The 21252-nt window shown below is 40.1% G+C and overlaps 1 protein-coding gene across 1 annotated transcript in view; it reads right to left on the reverse strand.

Moving 5' to 3' along the window:
• The window catches only part of ALPK2 (alpha kinase 2), an 88404-nt gene that overhangs the window by 61629 nt on the left and 5523 nt on the right, over positions 1 to 21252 (reverse strand). The window contains exon 2 of the mRNA XM_063076688.1: positions 17015 to 18743. Within this exon, the coding sequence (XP_062932758.1) occupies positions 17015 to 18743 (1729 nt within the window). The remainder of the gene's footprint in view (positions 1 to 17014; positions 18744 to 21252) is intronic.

Raw genomic sequence — 21252 nt, forward strand, 5'->3', positions numbered from 1 at the left:
CTGAACAGTCTGCTGGGGAAGAGGGTCCCTTAGCTACACTCTGCCACCTTCATTCCTTAGGAAAAAGATACTGGGCATTTTTGCTTTTCTAGAGTTGGGGAATTTGCCCAATCTGAGACTTGAGGTAAAGATATGCTGACTTTCTGGATCCTAATTCTCAGTGGGTCTATGCCCCAAAATGTTCACTAGAGATTTATAAACTTCTTTTCCGTATTTATACTTATGTATAGTTTAAAAGAAATGATTATGATTCAGGTATTTTCATATTATTTTGGTTTACAATGTTTCCAAAGTTGTCACACTTGCTGAGTTTAAATCCTTCCATGTAAGACCTATCAGTCACATCATGATTTTCAACTCAACATTTATTGAATTCGTCTATCGAGTACTGGGTGTGCTCAATAAAGCTAGGCACTCACCCACAGGAATTTACAGTCTAGCGGGGGAGAGAAATCACTATACTATGAATCTAATCCAGTGTGATTAAAATCAGTAAAATAAAGAGGTATAGGACGACAGAGAAGGCTGTGAATGAGGCTGGATGTTTACGCAGGAAGATTAAAATCTTAAAAGCTTTATGAAATAAGTGACATTTGATCGCTGGGCCTTCAGGAATGGGCCAGAATCCTTCAAGGTAAAACCTACAAAGAAGGTGCTTTCAGTATTCTGAGGCAGGGTGGGGGGGTGGAGATTCAACCTTAATGGGTTGTCTTCATTTGAGTTCCCCTCAAAAAGCAGACCCAGAGACAAGAACTTGGATGTGTTTTGTTTATTTGGAAGGTGTTCCTGGGAAGCATGGGGGGAGAGGGAGTATACAAGACAGAAGAAAAATCAGCTAGGAAATTGTACATGAATGAATGTGTTGCTGCTCTGGACAACAGGGGCCTGATCACATGGCGACTCACTCAGGAACTGTGCGGTACATGCCTTAGAGTCATTCCATAGGAAGGTGGGGAGGCTGGGACATTATCTACCAACTCCCGTCCCTATTAGTTCAGGATTTCTCTGACCTCCAGATTCTTGGCCTCGTGTGGCCAAGCAGCTTCCAAAGACATTAAGAAAGTTCTCAGGCAGTGGGGAGCTGTCAGATGCTGGAAACTGCCTTCACCTGCAGCTGCAGGTGAACCCAGGTGGACTGAGTAGTTACTGGGCAGGGCATCAGCAGCATCTGCTTGGGAGCAATTAGATAATTTCATAAATAATCTGGAAGTTGGGGTTCTTTTACCTGAATGACTCTGGCTCTGCTCCCAATAAAAATTCAGTGGTCATCATAATCTTTACCAGCTTCCATCTGTGCTGTGTTGATTGATTTGATTTCCTTGTGGAATTTGAATTCCAATTTGCCACTTAAAATAGATGTGCCTTGGCCATGTTAATTATCCTCTTTCAGACTTGTGGGTCAGCTCACAGTTTTGTTATATGGATTACAGGAAATACCAAGTGTCAGGTATTAATCTAGTACTTGGAACCCATGAATACTCAATAAACCATTATTTTTGCAGATGATGACAACACATCTGTTTCTTCCTACCATCAGTGCAAACTTTTGACCAGGTATTGAAGTCAAGGTAATGATCTAAAAATGTACCTCTAACATGTTTTCACCTTTGGGCTATCTAACTACAGAACTGACTGATATGATTTGTGTCTCATTGCTTAATTTTGTTAAATAACAATTTCATTTCAGAAAAATGCCTTACTAAAGTGTCATATAAGTGTCATGCCATGAGCAAAATAATATCATATCATCATCCATTAGAACTTAGAGTCTCTCAGTGAATAGACTAAACTCTGGTACTAATTAGGTATAAATGGAAGCTATTTTAGATTACAGAGATGTCCTTTGGCAGTTGACTGCATTAGTGTACCAAATGGTTCCCAAATTACCTGGGGCCATGAATGTAATTTGAGGGCAACCTTATGTCTTAGTCAGCTCAGGCTGCTATCATGAAATGCCATAGACTGGTGGCTTAAACAAGAGCATTTATTTCTCATAGTTCTAGAGGCTGGGAATTCCAAGATCAAGGTGCCAGCCAGTTCAGTTACAATTGAGGGCTCTCTTCTGGCTTGCAGATGGCTGCCTTCTCACTGTGTCCTCACATGGCAGAGAAAGAGATGGAACAAGCTCTCTGGTGTCTCTTCTTCTAAGGGCACTTATCCCATCATGGAGGCCCCACCCTCATGATCTCATCTAACCCTAATTACCTCCCAAAGGCCCCATTTCCTAATACTGTCACACTGCAGGTTAGGGCAGCAACATATACATTTTCAGGGGTTAGGACAATTCAGTTCTTAAAACCTTACTTACCATTATAGAAGGGATTTCCCCCTGGGGGTATTTGACATATCATATTATACAGTCTTATTGGATATAGTTCTAGGAAAATGATAAGAAAGGAAATTTTATCCATATTTATTCATTTCATGTTTTACAATATTAACTGATTTTTAGAGCCCTTGGACTCTCAAGGGGCTTCTATCCAGCATCTAACTTTCAGGTGTTCACAACCATGATATTTTCTCAGTGATCAAAGAGAAACATTCTCTTTCTGGCTTTAGGGCAGTCTCTTAAGGGATTTAGAAAAGCTGTAGTATTGTAATGTATACACTGTTTTTTCAGTAGAACAGAGTGGAGCTTACTTATATTGTAAAGTAGCTATAAAACAATAGAAGGTATTTCTTTTTTAATACCACCAAATATATTGTCAGTTGCCTTATGTAAGAGCAAAAGAAGCAATTTTGAGACTGATTTGTGCTAGAATTACATTGAGATTCTCAAGGGAAGGGAGGACATAAATATTGCTTTGTAATGTGTTTACAAGCATTTTCCCATGTCCTTAAATATTTTGAAAGTATAATTTTTAAAGGCTGCATGGTGTTCCAAATTTGTACCAGACTTTAACCATTCCCCCTTTGTTAAATATTTATAAATATTTAGATTATTCCCAAAGTTTCTTTTTTTTTTTCTGGGAAAATAATTTTTTTTTTTTTCTGGGAAAATAATTTTTTTTTTTTTTAAATTTTATTTTGTCGATATACATTGTGGCTGATTATTGCTCCCCATCACCAAAACCTCCAAAGTTTCATTACTATAAATTTTGCTACAATGGAGATTCTTATCCAGATGGCTCCATTTATATCTCTGACAATTTTATTGGGTAAATTATTGGGCCAAAATTTACATTTTATTTTGTTTTGTTTTTATTTTATCATTATACAATGTAAACATTTTTTTGTGGCCCTTTATCAATTTCTCCATAACTGCCCCGCCTGCTCCCCCTTTTCCACCTCTGGTGGCCTCAGTTCTGTTCTCTCCTTTTGAAAGTTCAAGGAATTATTGTGATTGTTGTATCCTTTCTTTTTTTTGTTTTTTTTTTTTTCAGCTCTCACTTATGAGTGAGAACATATGATATTTCTTTTCTGTACCTGGCTTATTTCACTTTACATAAATTTCTCTAAGTTCATCCACATTGCTGCGAATGGAAGAATTTCATTCCTTTTTATGGCAGAGTAGTAGTCCACTATGTAGAAATACCACATTTTCCTTATCCAGTCATCTGTTGATGGACATTTAGGTTGGTTCCAACTTTAAGCTGTTGTAAATAGAGCTACAATAAACATGGGAGTACAGGTATCCCTTTGAAATGATGTCCCTTCCTTTGGGTATATACCCAGCAGCAGGATTGCTGGATCACATGGCAGTTCTATCTGTAGTTGTTTGAGGAGACTGCATACTGTTTTCCATAATGCCTGCACTAATTTACAGTCCCACCAACATTGTAGGAGTGTTCCCCTTTCTCCATATCCTTGCTAGCATTTGTTATTCTCTGTCTTTTTGATAGTGGTCGGTCTAAGCGGGGTGAGATATCTCAGTGTGGTTTTGATTTGCATTTTCCTGATGCTTAGTGATGTTGAGCATTTTTTCATGCATCTGTTGGCCATTTGTACATCTTTCTTTGAGAAATGCCTATTCAGCTTCTTTGCCCATTTTTAAACTGGGTTATTTATTTTTTTTTACTGTTAAGTTGTTTGAGTTCCTGGTATATTCTGGATATTAATACCTTGTCAATGCATAGTTTGTGAATATTTTATCCCACTCTGTAGGTTGTCCTTTTGCTCTGTTAACTGTTTCCTTTGCTATGCAAAAGCTTTTTAGTTTGATATAATCCCATTTGTTTATTTTTTCTTTTGTTTCTTGTGCTTTTGGGGTCTTGTTCATAAAGTCTTTGCCCAGTCCTACTTCCTGAAGTGTTTCCCCTATGTTTTCTTTTAGTAGTTTTATAGTTTGGGCTCTTATATATAAGTCTTTAATCCATTTTGAGTTGATTTTGGTGTATGGTGAGAGGTACAGGTCTAGTTTCATTTTGAAAAGATACTTAAAATGACTTCAATTTTTAAAAAGTTTGTTGACATTTGACTTGTGACCTAACATATGGTCTATCCTGGATAATGTTCCATGTGCTTATGAGAAGAATGTATATTCTGTAATTGCTGGATGAAGTGTTCTGTAGATATCTGCCAGGTCCAGTTAGTCTAAAGTATAGTTTAAATCCTGTGTTTCTCCATTGACTTGATGCCTAGATAATCTGTCCAGAGAGAGGGGTATTCAGGTCCCCTACTATTATTGTATTGGGGTCTGTCTCTTTCTTTAGGCCTAACAGTGTTTGCTTTATATATCTGGGTGCTCCAGTTTCGGATGCATATATATTTATGATTGTTATGTCTTCCTGCTGGATAGATCCCTTTATCATTATATAGTGGCCTTCTTTCTCTCTTTTTATGGTTTTTGGTTTAAAGTCTATTTTATCTGATATAAGAATAGCTACTCCTGCTTGTTTTTGGTTTCTATTTTCACTGTATCTCTTTCCATTCCTTCACTATTAGTCTGTGTCTTTACATGTGAGGTGAGTTTCTTGAAGACGGCATAGAGTTGGGTCTAGCTTTTTAATTCAATCAGTCTGTGTCTTTTGAGTGGGGAGTTTAATCCATTTACACTTAGGGTTGTTACTGAAAGTATTGTCTTACTCCTGGCATTTTACAGATTTTTGTTTGGAAGTTTTAAATATCTTTTGTTCCTTTCTTCCCTTTTATTGTTTGTCTTTGATGTTTGTTGGCTTTTTGAGGTGGTAAGATTTAGCTTCTTTCTCGTTTGCATTTTTGTTCTAACAGTGGGTTTTGCTCTTTCCTGTGTATTTGTGGTAGTGATTATCATTTTTCAGATTCCAGATGAGGGACAACCTTGAGGATTTCTTGTAGGGCTGGTCGTGTTAGGTGAACTCGCACATTTTTTGTTTTGAAAATACACTATTTCTCCCTCATTTTTGAAGGACACCCTTGCTGGGTATAGTACAAAAGCTGGCTGGCAGTTTTTTTCTTTTAGTATTTTGAATATATCTACAAGCTATTTTCTTCTGGCCTGTAGAGTTTCTACTGAGAAGTCTGCTGTTAGTCTGATAGGGGCTCCCTTATTGGTGACTTGACACTTTTCTCTTGCTGCTTTTAGGATTCTCTCTGTCTTTGAGCTTTGCCAGTTTGAGTATAAGGTGTCTGGGAGAGGATCTTTTTGGATTGAATCTATTTGGGGTTCTTTGAGCCTCCTGGATCTGAAGGTCCATCTCTCCCTATCCCTGAGAACTTTTCTGTTCCTATTTTGTTAAATAGTTTTTCAATGCCTTTTCCTTTCTCCTCCCCTTCTGGAACACCCATGATTTGAATGTTTATGTTTATGTGCTTAAGGCTATCTGCTAGCACTCTTAGATTTTCTTCATTTTTTAAAATTCCTTTTCCTTTTTTTCTTTTTTGGTCTGCCTAGGTTATTTCAAAAAGACTATCTTCAAGATCAGAAATTCATTCTTCTGTTCTGGTCTGCTCCTTAAGCTCTCAGTCGTGTTTTTTACTTGATTGAATGAATCTTTCAGTCCCATGAGTTCTGCTACGTTCTCTTTTAAGGTTTTGATCTCATTGTAAATTTCCTCCTTCATATCCTGGATTTTTTTTGCTTGTCTCATTATGTTGCCTAACTGTATCTTCTTGTTTCTCACTGAGTTACCTTAAGATTGTTGCTCAGAATTTCTTTTCAGTCATTTCAAACGTTTCCTGCTCTACAGGGTCTGGTATTAGAGGATTATCATATTCTTTTGGTGGTGTCATATTTTCTCGGTTTTTTGTATTTCTAGTATCTCTACTAGTTGATGTCTGGTCATCTGGTAGAGTAGTTGCTTCTTCTATGACTCTGGAGTGAGCTTTGAGAAGAGAGACTTCCTCTTCTTTTTCCAGTCTCCACTGGTGACTCTCCTCATGTCAATACAGTTGAGTGTCTGGCAGGTCCCTGCATGGTGGCTGTAGCTGCTACTGTGGTGGCAGCCATGACTGTGGCAGTGGCTGTGGTGGACCACCCATGTGGAGGTGATTTTTTGGCATGCTCGTGCCTTCTGCCATGTGGGGGGTGCTGCCCACAGTTCCTGCCTAGGACCCCATGTGTGCTTCTGCCTTCTGCTGGGTGGTGGGGTCTGCCCCACAATGTACATTTTAAAGGTATTAGTATATATTGCCAGTTTGCCATCCAGAAAGGTTGTACCAGTTTGCACTCCCTCCAGCAGTGTAGGGGAAAACCTATTTCCGCATAGTCTTAACAGCATATTATCATTTTAAGAATAATATATGAAAATTGAAAAAAGGAGGCAAGGACAAAGGAAGAAGAAAGGAAAGAAGGAAGAAAGTTGATAAGTTATGATGATTTGTACAACTTTTTATGGATTGCTGACTTGATTCCTTTTTCCATTTTTGATTAAGCTCTTCATCTTTTCTTACATCATTTTCCTTGCCTATTCATCACATGTACTTTTTCAATTTTTCAATTGCTTTTAAATTCTGTTTATAGTGGGGGGGTTTGGTGCAAAATTCTTACATCATCAGATTTATTTTTTTTTTCTTCTTTTATGCTCACAAGGGCTTTCCTTGCCTTGAGAGCCACATTTTTTCCACTTTATTTAATATTTAATTTGACAGATGATGTAAAATTAGGGATTCGTGGCACTTTATTTTAGTGCTTTGGAAACTTAGAGATCTTCATGTTTAACCTCTTTGGTTTACACCGAGGAAAGGGGCCTAGGAAGGACAGGAGAAATTGCTCACGGATATACAGTTGGTTAGTGGCAGCGCCAGAACTAAAGTTAAGAATTTCTAGCTTCCACTTTGTTTTCCTGTTTTTTCTTTTTTTTACTCAGATTTCAATAATATTAGTAATAAATGAATATAATGTCCTTTAAAAATATTTAAAAATCACTTAATGTTTTAATGCTAGATTACTGCACCATTATCATTTGTATGTGTATCCTTACAAGCTTAAAAAAATTTTTTTTATTGTACTTTTATATGTATGTACAAATAACATACTCTTACGGGTTGGGGGACATAAATAGTATCATATTACATGTACTATTTTGCAATGAACCTTTCTCAGTGTATGTTATGTTTTGAGGTGTCCATCATTTGAACGGGCCACATTCTTTTTAGCCATTTCTCCATAAATATTTGCTTAGACAAACAATTCTACAAAACACTTTAGGTACAAGTCTTCCAAAAACCCTTGTGCAAGCTTTTCTCCAGAGCAGATATTGAGAAGTGAAACTGCTGCATCATGGGTAAAGTCCTTTTTAGTTTTAAAATATATTGCCAAATTGCATTCTTGCTGGTAATGAACCCATTTTTCCATAATCTCAACTTGATATTATCATCGTTTTAAACTTTGGTCTATTTGATGGGTGAAAAATGTTATATTTTTCACATTTATATCTTCCTAATTACTCATGAGGTTGAGCATCTTCTCATATTTATTGACCATTTGTATTTCCTCTTCTATGAACTTCATGTTTATTTACCTTTCTTAAAAAAATTCAGTTGGGGTATTTTTCCTATTAGTTTTTTATATACTTTGGGAATTAATTTTTGTTATTATATATATTCTACATATTTCTCCCATTATGTCACTTTCCTTTAATTTTATTTATGGTATTTTTTGTTGTATAGAAAACTTTATTTGATACAGTCAAAAGTATGCTTTTTTTTTTTTTCTTTGTGTCCCAAGAAGATCTTGTCTCTTCCAAAGTCATAAAAATAGTTTCCAGTAATTCTTCCAATAATTTGTAGGGTTTTTTTCTTTTTCTTTTTTTTTCTTTTTTTTTTAATGTTTAACTCAGAGATCCATCTGGAGTTTGATCTTTTTTTCCTGTATGAATAACTAATTGTGTCAGGAGTGAAGATTGTTTCTTCACTAAAAGTTGAAAGACTATTTCTATAATAAACCAGATTCCAATATTGGATCTCATTCTGTACTCTTTACTTAGGTTGGTTTATCTATTTGTTTATTTGGGGCTACTACTACACTGTTTTGATTACCATAGCTTTATCACTTGTTTTTATATGTGGTTGGTTAGTTCAATGTTTTTACCATCTTATTTCAGAGATACAAGTTCATCTTCAGTCATTGCAAAAAAAAGACTAAGGGCATGTCTCTGTCACTCAGCTCCAACCAAAGGCAGTGGTGACAAATTTGTTACAGGGACTAAAACCCACCCCGGCAGCCAAGTGACCCTCCTATCACCAGCCTCCCCTGCTGCCACCCAAATTCCTGTCACTGAACTAATCCTCAAAATAAAACTCAGCTGTAAATGGCACACCTGTTTTGGATTAGTTACAATAAATCAGCATCTGTGTTTATTTCAGTTGCCTGAACAGGTGAAGAACAAGCTGCATTTATAGCAAGCCAACTAGAAAGCAGAAGAAAATTCAAATCATGAGTTTTTATCCTTCCTCTTAGGGCAAAGCGGTTACACTTGAGGAGCCCTAAACGTCCTGTTGTTTCCACAGTCCTGTGATTCTTTACAGAAACGCCTCAAGTTGTAGTATTCACTGTAGGTCTGTCTTACGAAGCCCATGGTTTCCAAACTTTACTGCCCATGGAATCACTGAGAGCTTATTAAAAATGCAGGTTCAGCAAGTCTGGAGTAAAACTTAGAGACCTGCATTTTTTAACATGCACTTTTTAACGTCAGGTGATTCTAATGCAAACAATCCCAGCTCTGACTGAGACACCGCCCTAAGGACTCCAAGCAGACTAGAACCAGCTGAGCAGGAGACATTCAGACTGCAGTGTGCTCTCTCCACTACAACACATTTCTATAATGAGTTAGTTCTATGTGATTGGTCTAGAAGGGAATGATGTCAGTATAACACAGCCAGCCCTTTATAGTCAAATTTTAATGAAATTTAAAAAAGAGCCTGCCCCCAGTGCTGCTCTCTCCTTAGAAGCACATTCCGGGTCTGTGTGTATAACAGCCACCTCTGTCTTCGAGGTCTCAGCATCCACCAGCCTGCTCTAACTGCATTTCCACTCTATTGTCTTGTGTAGTTTTGTTTTTGTTTTTGTTTTGGCTGCAGCTGTTAGCAGCACCAGGCTCTAACCAAGTGAGCTAACTTGCCAGCCTCCTTGTGATTGCCAGGTCAGTCTCCAGTCAGCCTGAGCCACCTCCCCCAGCAGTTCGAGTGAGCTTCCTGGGCATGCTTACGGCTTTTGTTAGTCTCTGTCTTTAAAATGGTCCGTTTCCTAAGTGACCTCTTGGGAATTCTGTTTTCCCCCAAAATCTTTAGGCTTTAAGTGTGTAATTTCTCAGAATGCTAGGTGTTTCAGGAATGCATATATTGCACTAGGGCAGAAACATCCTATGTGTGAAGAATACCTATTGCCTCTGTTTGAAAAGTACCCTGGCTAAGATTGTGGGAAATCAGAGGCAAAGGCTCCTGGATCACTGAGAATGCACTTCACGAAGTGTACAACCTGTAGCTCTCTGAAACCTAGGTCAGCACAGGTGGTAGAACTTGGAGCCCCCAGAACAACCCTTGCAGGCCTTTCAACCAAGCTGCCGCCCAGAGTTACTTGGGGTGCCGTGGAGCTTCTGTAAGGGCGCACATGCCTGAGCCCTCTCCTAGAACTGCTGAAATCAGGACCTCCAGAGTGGTGCTTGGGTAGCTGTATATTTAGAAGGTACCACACGTGGTTCTGAAGCACAGCTAGGGTTCTTAACCTTGGAAGTATAGAGAATCACCTGGCAGCTTTTAAAACTCCCAGTGCCCAAACCACTCTGCAGATCAAATTACACTAGAATCTCTGGGGGTGGGACTCAGGCAATGATAGTTCTGTAGCTCCCAAGAGGTTCCATGTGTAGCTACAATTAAGACCACTGCTTTAAGGTCTTTTCTAATCTGAGAAAGACCCGTACTGTGTAGACCAGGGCTTCTGGAATTTGGGTGTGCATACAAATCTTCTAGGAATCTGGTTAAAAATGCATATTCTGATTCAGGAGGACTGCAGCGGGGCTTGAGAGTCTGCATTTCTAACAAGTCAGTCTGCAGACCACATGGGGAGTCACAAGGCTGTCGGTACTGATGACTTTTCATTGATTATTTAACAATGACTGAGAACAAATACTGCAGTGAGCCAGGACATTAACCAATCATGCAGCTCCAGGACAGTTAATGGTATTTGGCAGAAGTGGCACAGCAGGCTCTGTGATTACAAACGAAACAAATGTTCGTGTTACTCCCTGGGTCAGCCACAGAGGGGTGCTGACAAGAGGTGCAACTGGCACGTGCTGAGAGATGAGCAATTACAGCCTCTGTCCTTCCCATCCATCATCTGCAGAGGTCTGGCAGCTTAGCCCTCTGGAGTCATTGTTCAAACAGTTGTTATTTTTGAAGGGGGGATACATTTCTTTATGCAAATAAGCTCTCAAGATCTCAGGTGGTTCTGTCCTACATATGAAAACTGTATTGCAAGAAGGCTTAGATTGTCTGCATGTATTTTCCCATGCTCCCCCAAAATTTTTACTAGAGACCTACTATGTGCCCTACCTGTTACTGGATGGCCCTGCAGATTTTCAAGCTGTTGTCTATCCTGTTCTTGTACTACCTTCCCATCAACTAGGCTGAACTTGGATTAGCATGAAGTTTCAAACCACATCAGCACAAATCTACCTAGCACAGAATAGGTAAACCTTCCGCCATGTGAATTAAGGATGGCAGTGGACTCCCTTAGGAGGTATGTTCACCCTCAAGCTGAGAGTACATGATTTAGTGGGAACTGCTGGACTTGGACTTCAAAGTTTCTGTCTCTATGTCTCTCACTACTTGGCTTTCTGTTTAAATCAGCCAATCCTCAGATTGTGGACAGATCCAGGAATGATAATCTTGATTGGCCCCTTCTTCCCAAATAGCACAAAATAGTCCTACGGATTGAATAACTGCCTATTAGAAACCAAAAACAAAAAACAAAAAAAAAAAAAACCCTGGTTTCTTTGACCTCTAGTTCAACTGGGCTTGATTATCTGTTCAGTTCAAAAGGCTCAACTGGGTCCCTCTTTCCTTGTTATACCCACAGCTCTTGGCTGTGAGGTTGATGTTGTCCTGACCACTGGTAAAATCCCTAGCAGGAAAGTGGCCATAATCGTTTATCTGACCTCAAAGAGGGGATGAGACTCTGACATCTTTATTGAGTACTTACTGGGTGCTTGGTGGTATGCTAAGTGCTTTTTAAAAAATAGATATAAAGCCTTATCAAGAATGGTGTTGAAAAAATTAGACATCCATAGGCAAGAAAAAAGAACCTCAACAAAAACCTTCTTCCTCAACCTCATACCTTCTACACAAAACAACTCAAAGTGGATCATAGACTTACACGTCAAGCAGAAAGCTATACAACTTATAGGGAAAAAGAAAAACATAGAAGAAAATCTTTAGGATCGAGGGCAAGGCAAAGTGTTCTTACACTTGATACTGAAGGCATGATCCATAAAAGGAAATTGACAAATTGATAAATTGGTTCTATTCAAAATTTAAAGTGCTCTGTGAAAGCCCATGTAAAAAGGATGAAAAGGCAGGCTGTAGTCTAGGAGAAAATGTTTGCAAACCAACAAAGGACTGGTGTCTAGAATATATAGAGAATATAGAGAACTCTCAAAACTCAAACTTAAAAAAACAAATAATCCAATTAGAAAATGGATTTAACAGATATTTTATCAAAGAGGATATACTGTTGGAAAATAGCATAAGAAAAAAATGTTTAATGTCATTAGCCATTAGGGAAATGCAAATTAAAAAACAATGAGATACCACTGCACACATATTAGAATGGCCAGGATAAAAAATAGTGACAACACCAAATTCTGTCAAGGATGTAGAGTAACTGGATCACTCATATACTGCTGATGGGAATGTAAAATGGTACAGCCCTCCTGGAAAACTGGGCAGTTTCTTTAAAAACTAGATATGTAACTATCATGTGACCTAGCAACTGCACTCCTGGGCATTGGTCCCAGAGAAATCGTGTATTTTCACATAGAAACCTATACATAAATGCTTTATTAGAAACAGCAAAAAAACTGTTTGGAATAAGCCCAAATGTCCTTCATCCAGTGAATGATTAAACAAACTGTGGTAGACCTATACCCTGGAAAACTACTCAGCTATAAGAAGGAATGAACTTTTGATACACACGAATCTCTGGGAATTCTGCTGAGTGAAAACAACCAGTCCCAAAAGGTTATATACTGTATGATTCCATTTATATGACATTTTTTGAAGTGACAAAATTTTAGAATTGGAGGACAGATTAGTAATTGCCAAGGGTAGAGAAGGGAGAGGGCATGAGGGAGGTGGGTGTGGTTATTAAAGGCAATGCAAGGGATCTTCATGGTGATGGAGCCGTTCAATATCTTGATGCTGGTGGTGGACACAGGAACCAAGGCAGGTGGTAAATGTCTATAGATCTTAATACACACACATGAGTACAAGCAAAACTGGAGAAATCTGAATAAGATCAGTAGACTGGATCAGTGTCAATATCCTGGTTGTGATATTATACTATAGTTTGGCAAAATGTTACCATTGGGGAACCTGGGCAAAGTGTATGGCCATCTCTCTGTATTATTTCTTACAATTGCATGTGAGTGTACAATTAGCTCAATAAAAATTTCAATTAAAAGACGGATATAAAAACATTTGCAGCCAGCCCTCAAGTCTTTAATATAGAAAGGACATATGTATTCAGAAGGTATATAATAAACAAAATTAAAATGACAACAAAACTAATACTTATTAAATGTTAACTGCAGATAGGCACTGTGCTGAGCATTTTGCATTGCAAAACTTTAATTCTTAAAACATCCTTGAAGTATTATTATTTCTGTTTTATAGATGAGGAAACAGGGGCTGGGAGAGCTTATATAATTTTCCCCAGGGCTGCAGAGTTGGGAAGTGGTAAGGCAGGAACCAAGTTCAGGTCTGGAGCCCACTACATTTTACAAAGAATGAGGACGAGAATTCTCTGGGTTTCTCTGAAAAGAGAAATCCTAGTTAGGGGTGAGGAGAACCGTTTGAAGCATCTTGCAAGATCCAGGCCTTGAAGCAGCTGGTGGACTGAGCCAGTAGCAAGGCAGGTGAAGGTATTCCAGACAAGAAGGTGGACAACCCACCACATGTCTGAGAAAACGCTTTCATTTTTCAGATGAGGAAACTGGTGTGTACTCTAGCCTTGCCTCTCAGAGATAGACAGAGGCAAATGGTGGGAGGTCTTGAGTGCTAGGTAAATGTGGTAAGATCTTCCTGAATCTAATTAGCAATTCGTGAGAAATTAAAAAAAAATTTTTTTTAAAAGCACTAATAAAGCCAAAGTTTTATGTGAGTCACAGCATTCACAAGGGAACCCAAGTGCAGGTTGTGGGTGGTTTAGAACAAATCAATCCATTCCCAGGGCCAAAAGAGCACCAGGAAGCATGTCCTATTAGTGCAGAGTTGGCAGCATCCTCTTTCATGTAAAGGTGACCAAAGAATGTGCTCAGGAAAATAAAAGCCATAAAGTGGTCCAGACCAATGATGATTAGCTTCAAATCTGACTGCACTTGGCATTTCATCTAGTATTGTACAGCGACTTATTCAGCCAATGATTGAGTGCCTACTATGTAACAGGCACTACTCCAGGGACTTGGGATGGACCAGTGAACAAAACGCAGTGAACAAATTCTCCCTCATCATGGAGCTCACCTTCTATGCTTAGTGCTGATTCCTGATCGGGAAGATCGATAACTACCAGAACCTAATAACGCGTTTTCATACTGTACACTTATGATCCCACGACCCCAAGCAGAAATGCAAATCTCTCTGGAGCGAAGCTGCGCAGCTATGCAGAAGGACAGGCACAGCACTTCTGATTTAAGAGCTAGAATGATCTTACTCCAATGTGGCTACAAGGAAACTTAAGATGGGCAGATTGTCAGGCCTTGCCTCTGAGCTAGATCAGGAAAGTGAGCTCAAAACCAAGGTGAAGTGTTGGCAGTATGACCCTTGAAGATGATTCAAGTTAGCCTGGGGTACCCTCTCTGTTTTCCACTCCTAAACAGAGATCAACTTTGGAACCTTCCATAAATGTAGAGAAACTGGGGGCTTTCCAATCCTAGCCTCGGTAAGTACTATTTCTAGACAAATCATCACAAGATGGTGTTGCGTTGTAAAAGACAAGGAAAGACAGGAAGGAAGCATACTTGGAGACATATGTTTAGGCAGGAGATATTCTACAGTAAAGCCTTGTTCCTAAAACAGAAAATAAGAGATATGGAATGTTTCTCAGAATGCTAAAAGCAATATGCAGATGAAGATAACATGCTAAAAGATAAGCTGCTGGTCACTGTTGCTACAAAAAGACACCTGAAGGTAAGTGAATCAGGCAAGGCTCAAGAGTGGGCAAATTTATTAATATTAATGTCTTTTGCCTTCGTTATGAAACGATTCACCAATCCTTTTCTTTTTTGAACACTATTATAAAGTTGCATTTAGTTTCCAGCGACCCCCATTGTTTCTGTTTCATGTTTACAATGATCATTAGTTATCTGCTGTAAATTTGGCTAAATTTTATATGTTTGTGAGAAATACACACATCTCCTACAATTAAATAGTAACTTTTTGCCTGGGTAAAAGAATTTGCCTTCTCAAATACTGCAATCCCCATGGCAAAATTTTCCTGCTTTAGTTAAAGGAAGATAAATGCCACAGATACAGAGATCATATTTGTCACTTCGGGTTGCACAGAACTGCTTGTAAATGTACAGCTTCCATTCATGTTTCTGGTTGTCCCTCAAGTGAGAGGTCAGCTTTGCTGCTGATCACTGCAAGGTGAGATGTGGTCCTGCTACCCGCAGAAAATGCGAGCTCTTTGTATTGCTCTCTGAACAGTAATGTTCATGGTTCTGAGATAATTGCCTTAGTCACACCACAAATCACAGGTTGGACCTTGAGCTGGTAGCTGGTGGGGGGTGGGTATGTATTCATGAACATGTGTATGTGAGCATGTAAGCAAGAGAGTTCCCTAAGAACTGCAACAGGGTGCAGGAGACAGGCATGCTGGCCCCAGAGGTGGCCCGTTTTATGTAGCTGCATTGCCGGGAAACCAGTGATCCTGCTAGCCACTGAGGCTTTGCAGCTCAGAATTCAGTTTAGGGCACAAGCTGAGGACGACAAAGGGGACTTCTTCTTTCACCTTCTTGAAATTTTTGGCAGTTGGCGGAGCCAGAAATTGCTTCCCACAGTGCTGTGTCTAAAACTATCGTCAGTACTCGCTTCCCTTCTACTTACTCATTTTAGGCTGCTTCATCTCCTCCCCAACCTTTATAATGAAAATAATTTGTCCAGTGAGTCACTCTAAGTGGATAAATGACAGCAAAAAGGCACTTAGCTGAGCAAGGAAGAGCATTTCATGAACAAAAGAGGAAATGCTTATTGACATGAAGAGATTAACACTGTCACTTTATTTTGTATTAACATTTGGCCAAACTACCTCCCTAAACTTATCTCGAGCATGAATCTGTGGTCATTGGCACGTGAGCTGCTAAGTGGCATGTGTTTTAAAGAACTAGATGGGATAAAGTTGGCTGTCCTGCAAACAGTAAAGCATAAATGTGGCAATGTGGCTTTTGTCTGGCTCATGGGGCCAGGAGAACAGAATAATTTGCTCAGCCAAAAGCTTCCTCAGATCTGGAGCTATTTTATAACTGGGTCTTTAAAAATCAATGTATCAATTTTTTATTTTTTCACAGAGACAGTTAAATAACTTTGCATTTGGGGAATTTTTTTGGAGTATTTATTGTCTTTTATAAAAATCATACTAGGTTCCTACTACAAGATCGTGGGCGAGGGGAACACAAAGTGTACTAAAAACAACTGATAAATAACTTTTATTAGGTACTTATTTACAAAAATCAAATCTTGGCCATAGCACAGCATCATTCCAAAGCCCATTTGGAATGCTTTAAAACTGTTTACACCCCCAAATGAGTAAAAGGAGAAAACAAATTTATTTCCTCGCAGTATTTTCTTAGCCTCTTTTATACTCTGTGGTTTAAGAAAAACAAAATAAAACAAACATCCAAACAAAAACATCCACCAGCATAGCAAATCTTTCTCCAGCATCACAGAATGAATTCTACAAGTCTTTCAGACACCTTGAAATCTTTCATCTGTATTTTGAATTCTGATTAAAGCCAAAACCCATCATTTTCAAAGTAACCCCCCAAAATGGCTAAAAAGAAAGTTTTTTTTCCTTTAAAGACTACACCCAAAACAGTTGCTTGAGAAACTTTCTGAATAGTGACATTGCCTAGTAAAACACATGCAGTAGACAAAATATCAGATTTCTTTTTCCAGCTGTCCAGAATCCCATTAGTGCCTCTTACTTCTATCAGTCTTTTGCTATAATTAGGATGGCTTAGGATTTATCTGGGCCTTTTTTCAAAACCAGATTTCCTTCCTAGCAGCAGCAGCAGCAGCTGTCATTCACAAGTACCCTGATGGTACTGGGGGACTTTTGATTTACATTAGGCTACAGCAGTCGTGAATGTCATGTGCAGGAAAACACGTACACACACCTTCAAATGCCTTTTATCTTGTAATTTTTTAAAAAGAGGAGTCTTACCTGAGGACGATTACCTGGGTCTGGAAACTGGCTTGTTTCAAATAGGTTATTAACCTGCATCCCTTCTCCCTTGAAGCCAGCGTCCCCTGCTTTGGGGAGTGAGTCTGTTGGAGTTTGGAGGGTTTCCACTTCTTGCTCTGCCTGGGTTGAAGGGGCACATTCTCCTGCATGGAAGTGGGAATTCCAATCAGCAGCTCCTGCTTTGGCATGAGGAGTCTCTCTTTCACCACTCCGGGTTAGCGGGTGCTTAGCAAGTCCTTTGGGACGGAGAAGATTAAGGCTGCTTGCTGTTGCACTCTCTTTTAGGTTGGCATTCAGCTTCTTGGGTTTTCCCTTAATTCCTGGTCGCCTCCCCCTGGCAGGTGTCTGTAGGCCCCTCTTACTCCACAAGCCCTTTTCCCCTTCTCTCTTCTCAGCCATCTCCAAAAACTGGCTCATCCCTGATTTTTCTAACTCACCAGACAAGGGCTTCCTCTGGGTCTCTGTCGCTGCTTTATCCATGTTTAGCAGATGGTCACTGGAGAATTCCTCTCCTGCTTGGTGGCTATCTCTGTCTCCTTGAATTCCTGGATAATCATTTTCAGCAGCCTCAGAAGAAGCAGGGAGTTTATATCTCCCCTGTTCTGTCACCGTAGATGTTCCATCCTGGTGAGGTCCCAACGTAAGAGTCATCCCTGTTTGTGAGGATAAGGGGCCGTGCATGCAGGCTCTGCTGTTCCTTGTCCCCACTTCTTGGGGCCGTGAGTGATAACCACAGAAGCCAGTGGTGGCGCCCATAGACTCAGTGTCATCCGACACCCGAGGCCCGCAACCCATTTCACTGAGGAAGTGCCCACACCCACCCAGGCCATGCTCACTGAATTCCATCTCTTCGTCATCGCTTTCTAATAAAAAAACATGCTCAGTCCCCTGCAGGTTCCTTTGCCAAACTGCATTAGTGTAATCTGTCATAACGTCGGAACATTCCAGATACTCCAGGTCATCATCTGAAAATTCTTCCATGTAGGTTAGGGTTATCTCTGGGCAAAGCTCATAGTCACCGTCAGTGTCTTTGCTGGAAACCTGTGGGCCGAGTTGCTTGTTGACCCTGGCACTGTCACCTGGGGAAATGCAGGCCGTCGCCTCGGAGAGCGGTTGGCTGAAGCTGATGTATTTCTGCACTTTGGGACTCTGATGACTAGAGTATAAGGCTTCATCATTAGGGCTGTCATTGCTTAGGCCACCACCTACCAACCTTGGTACTTTGGAATGTGCTGGCCTGTGGTGACAAACATCTTGTTTTTCAGGAGTATTGCTTGAATGAAGGAGAAGCGACCCATCTGCAGTTTCCTCTGTGGTATTCGGATCCTCAGCCTGTTCAGTTTGCTTTGTTCCGTTAACATCCGAGGGGGCTTCAGAACTGGCTGCACTAGTGTCATTACTGGCCGATAACTGGAGTGAGCGTAAACAGTTGAATTTGAGGGGACAGGAATCAAATGGCGTGGGAGCACCTGGGGAGACACTGTCTGCTTCCTTAAAAGGATGTTCCTTCTTATCAATGCCATTTGTGCTTTTCCCCTCACTTGCCTCTGTTTCATATTTCCAACCTGTGTTCCTGTCATCTTTCAGGTTAGGAGAGAGCTGTGGGTTCTCCAATGAGCACTCGACCTCAATGGAAGCAGAGCAGCAGATCATTCCAGAACAGTTTTTAGCCGAGATTTGATAAACAGCAGCATCATTTCTGGTACAGCTAGGATGAAGCGAATACACAGGTGAGTTTGTGGTGATTGTGCATGCATGCCAACATTTTTCATGTCATGACACACAGAGAAAATGACCACAGTCTTACTGCACACTCAAGGAGATCTGTGGTTTCCCTGGCAAAGGGCTTGTGGTCAGAGGCAAACGGCCTCAGGTCTCCGTCTACCCCTTAGGCTGAGAACCCTGGGAAGCTCAGCATTTTTCCTTAGAGCATTTTCCACAATCTTACCCCTGATTGAAAATGCTGAGCATGACTTAGATGAATGGGGAAAATGTTTTATGTTCTAGTTTCTCCTCTTATTTTAAGTCATTTCTACATTAAGAGAACTTGAAAAAGCTCTATTTTTCTGGAGTGAGACATTATAAACAAATAAGTAAAATATTCATTCTACTTTGTGTGATAGAACAGTGTAAGCAATAGCCCTGTGTAAGACCATTATAAAAAGGTGTGGTTCTTGCCAGAAGGCTGTAAAGACGACGCCACGGTAGGATTATGTGTATGAATGTCTAAACCACAGCCCATGGACTGGCTGGGAACCCATGTCCACATGTCATCCTGACTAACATAGATCAAGCCAAGTGTTCGGCTGTGGTCAGGCAGGTGAGGAACAGAATCCTGGATCAGCCTGAGCCTGCTGTCCCTGTCCTGGGAGGATGGCTCTCCTGTGGCTCCCCCTTTGTTGACAGGAGCCTCATGGAGGTGGCTGGTGCCTGCCATGCTCTACTGACTCCTTTCCCACCAGGACCCTTCCCCAGGCTCTGTGGTCCTGATAAAAACTTGTCACACTTGTTTTATAAGTTGCGCTCTTATTTATCTCATTGGACCTCATTGTAATTATAATATTGTTGACTTCCCTCTGTGCATCCCCCAGCTCAGAAGTCAACAACCGTTTTCAGAAGGCAGGAGCTGTGAGTCTGGCTTGGACTCAGAAGCAATGCTTATATCTGTATTGACTGTTCTCTATGTAAAACATGCACAAATATCTAACTCGGGACACAGACAGCTGCAACACAGTCTCCTTATCCTTCCTCCTCCTCACTGCAGGGACCCCTTTGCCTGCTCATAGTCCTCATTTTCAGAAGTCAGAGACTAACTCCAATTTCAATAATGTCTTGTTTAGTTGGTAACCTGGCTCCCAGGTAGAAGCCATTCGAGGGTGGCTGTGCTTGGCCAAGGCTGACCCATAGCTGATAACTGGCTTTGCTTTGGCCCACAGCATGGGGAGATAAGACTGAATTTCCTGGGGGAAACAGTGCCTGCTCCTGTCTATTTCACAAGCTCATTCTGAGTTCAAATGAGAAAGTCAGTGTGAAAGGGCTTTACAAGGCAGAAACTTTATGCCGGATGTATTCTCTAAGAATGTGGGAGTGCCGAGACCGAGTTGCCTCTGGTTTTCAAGAAGCACGCAGAAGAATCAGGAAACCCTATTTTAAATTCTCAAACCAAAATCCCTGGATAAAGGGCCTGTGAATCTGCTTTTAAAGATCCCAAAGCCTTCTGACATAAATTCTTGGTCTACCATTGGGGATATTCTTGTCATTATCAATTAGGCTTAGGTCTTTTCAGTTAAAGCTGAATCTTTTCAGCTGAAGAAAAGTGACGTTTGCTATAGTTTCACATAACCCCATCACTCCCTTCATGAACACCTTCAGTTAATTCTTGGAGATTTGGCCTGTTAAGAGCTTACAGGGAACATAAACGATCACTATGGAATACTGGAAAATCCCAAGTAACCCAGGTTTCCTGACCTATCCAGACCATGAGTCCTCTGCCAGAGAAACCACCTGCCCTGAAGGTAATATGACATGTGTGGACAGAAGAGAGATAAAGAGAAGAAAATAAGGCTGAAAGGCACAAAGGGCCAGGTAAAATGAGCAGTAAATTAGAGAAACAGGTGACTCTCAAGAATCAAGGAGAAAAAGCAAAAAGAATTTTAGAAAATACAAAGAAAATAATTGGGTTTAATGGGGGGCCAGTTAGATAATTTGGTTAGTGCTCAGCTTTAAATACCAAGATCACAGGTTCAGATCCCCATACCAGCCAGCCAAGGGCGGAAAAAAAAAAAGAGAGAGAGAGAGAGAAAAAATTGGATTTAATATATTTAACTTCTTAGTGACTAAACAGATGAGAGATTGTTATGATTTAGTGATGGATAATTTTATGGAACACGTGTTTTAGTTAATATGAGATTTACAATCCATCCTAAGTACACTAAGAGGGAAAGAAACTGGATTAAGTATAATTAACTTCTCACTGGCTAATGAATGCCTCTGAGAGAATTATGATGTGGGGTTGACAAGTCCTTGATAATTATCTCTAAGCATCCTAAAGAAGAGGGGGAGAAAATCAGGCAAGAAACCAGCATTTGTTGCCTCCTGTGTTAAACAATGTCTACCTATGCCCCATCTGCAAAACTGAGGCTCAAAGAAGCTGAAGAATTTTCCCAAAGTGACAAAGCTAATGAGCTGTAGAGCTGGGATAAGAAACCAGAGGCTTC

Source organism: Cynocephalus volans, chromosome 13, assembly GCF_027409185.1.
Source record: "Cynocephalus volans isolate mCynVol1 chromosome 13, mCynVol1.pri, whole genome shotgun sequence".
Classification (NCBI taxonomy): domain Eukaryota; kingdom Metazoa; phylum Chordata; class Mammalia; order Dermoptera; family Cynocephalidae; genus Cynocephalus; species Cynocephalus volans.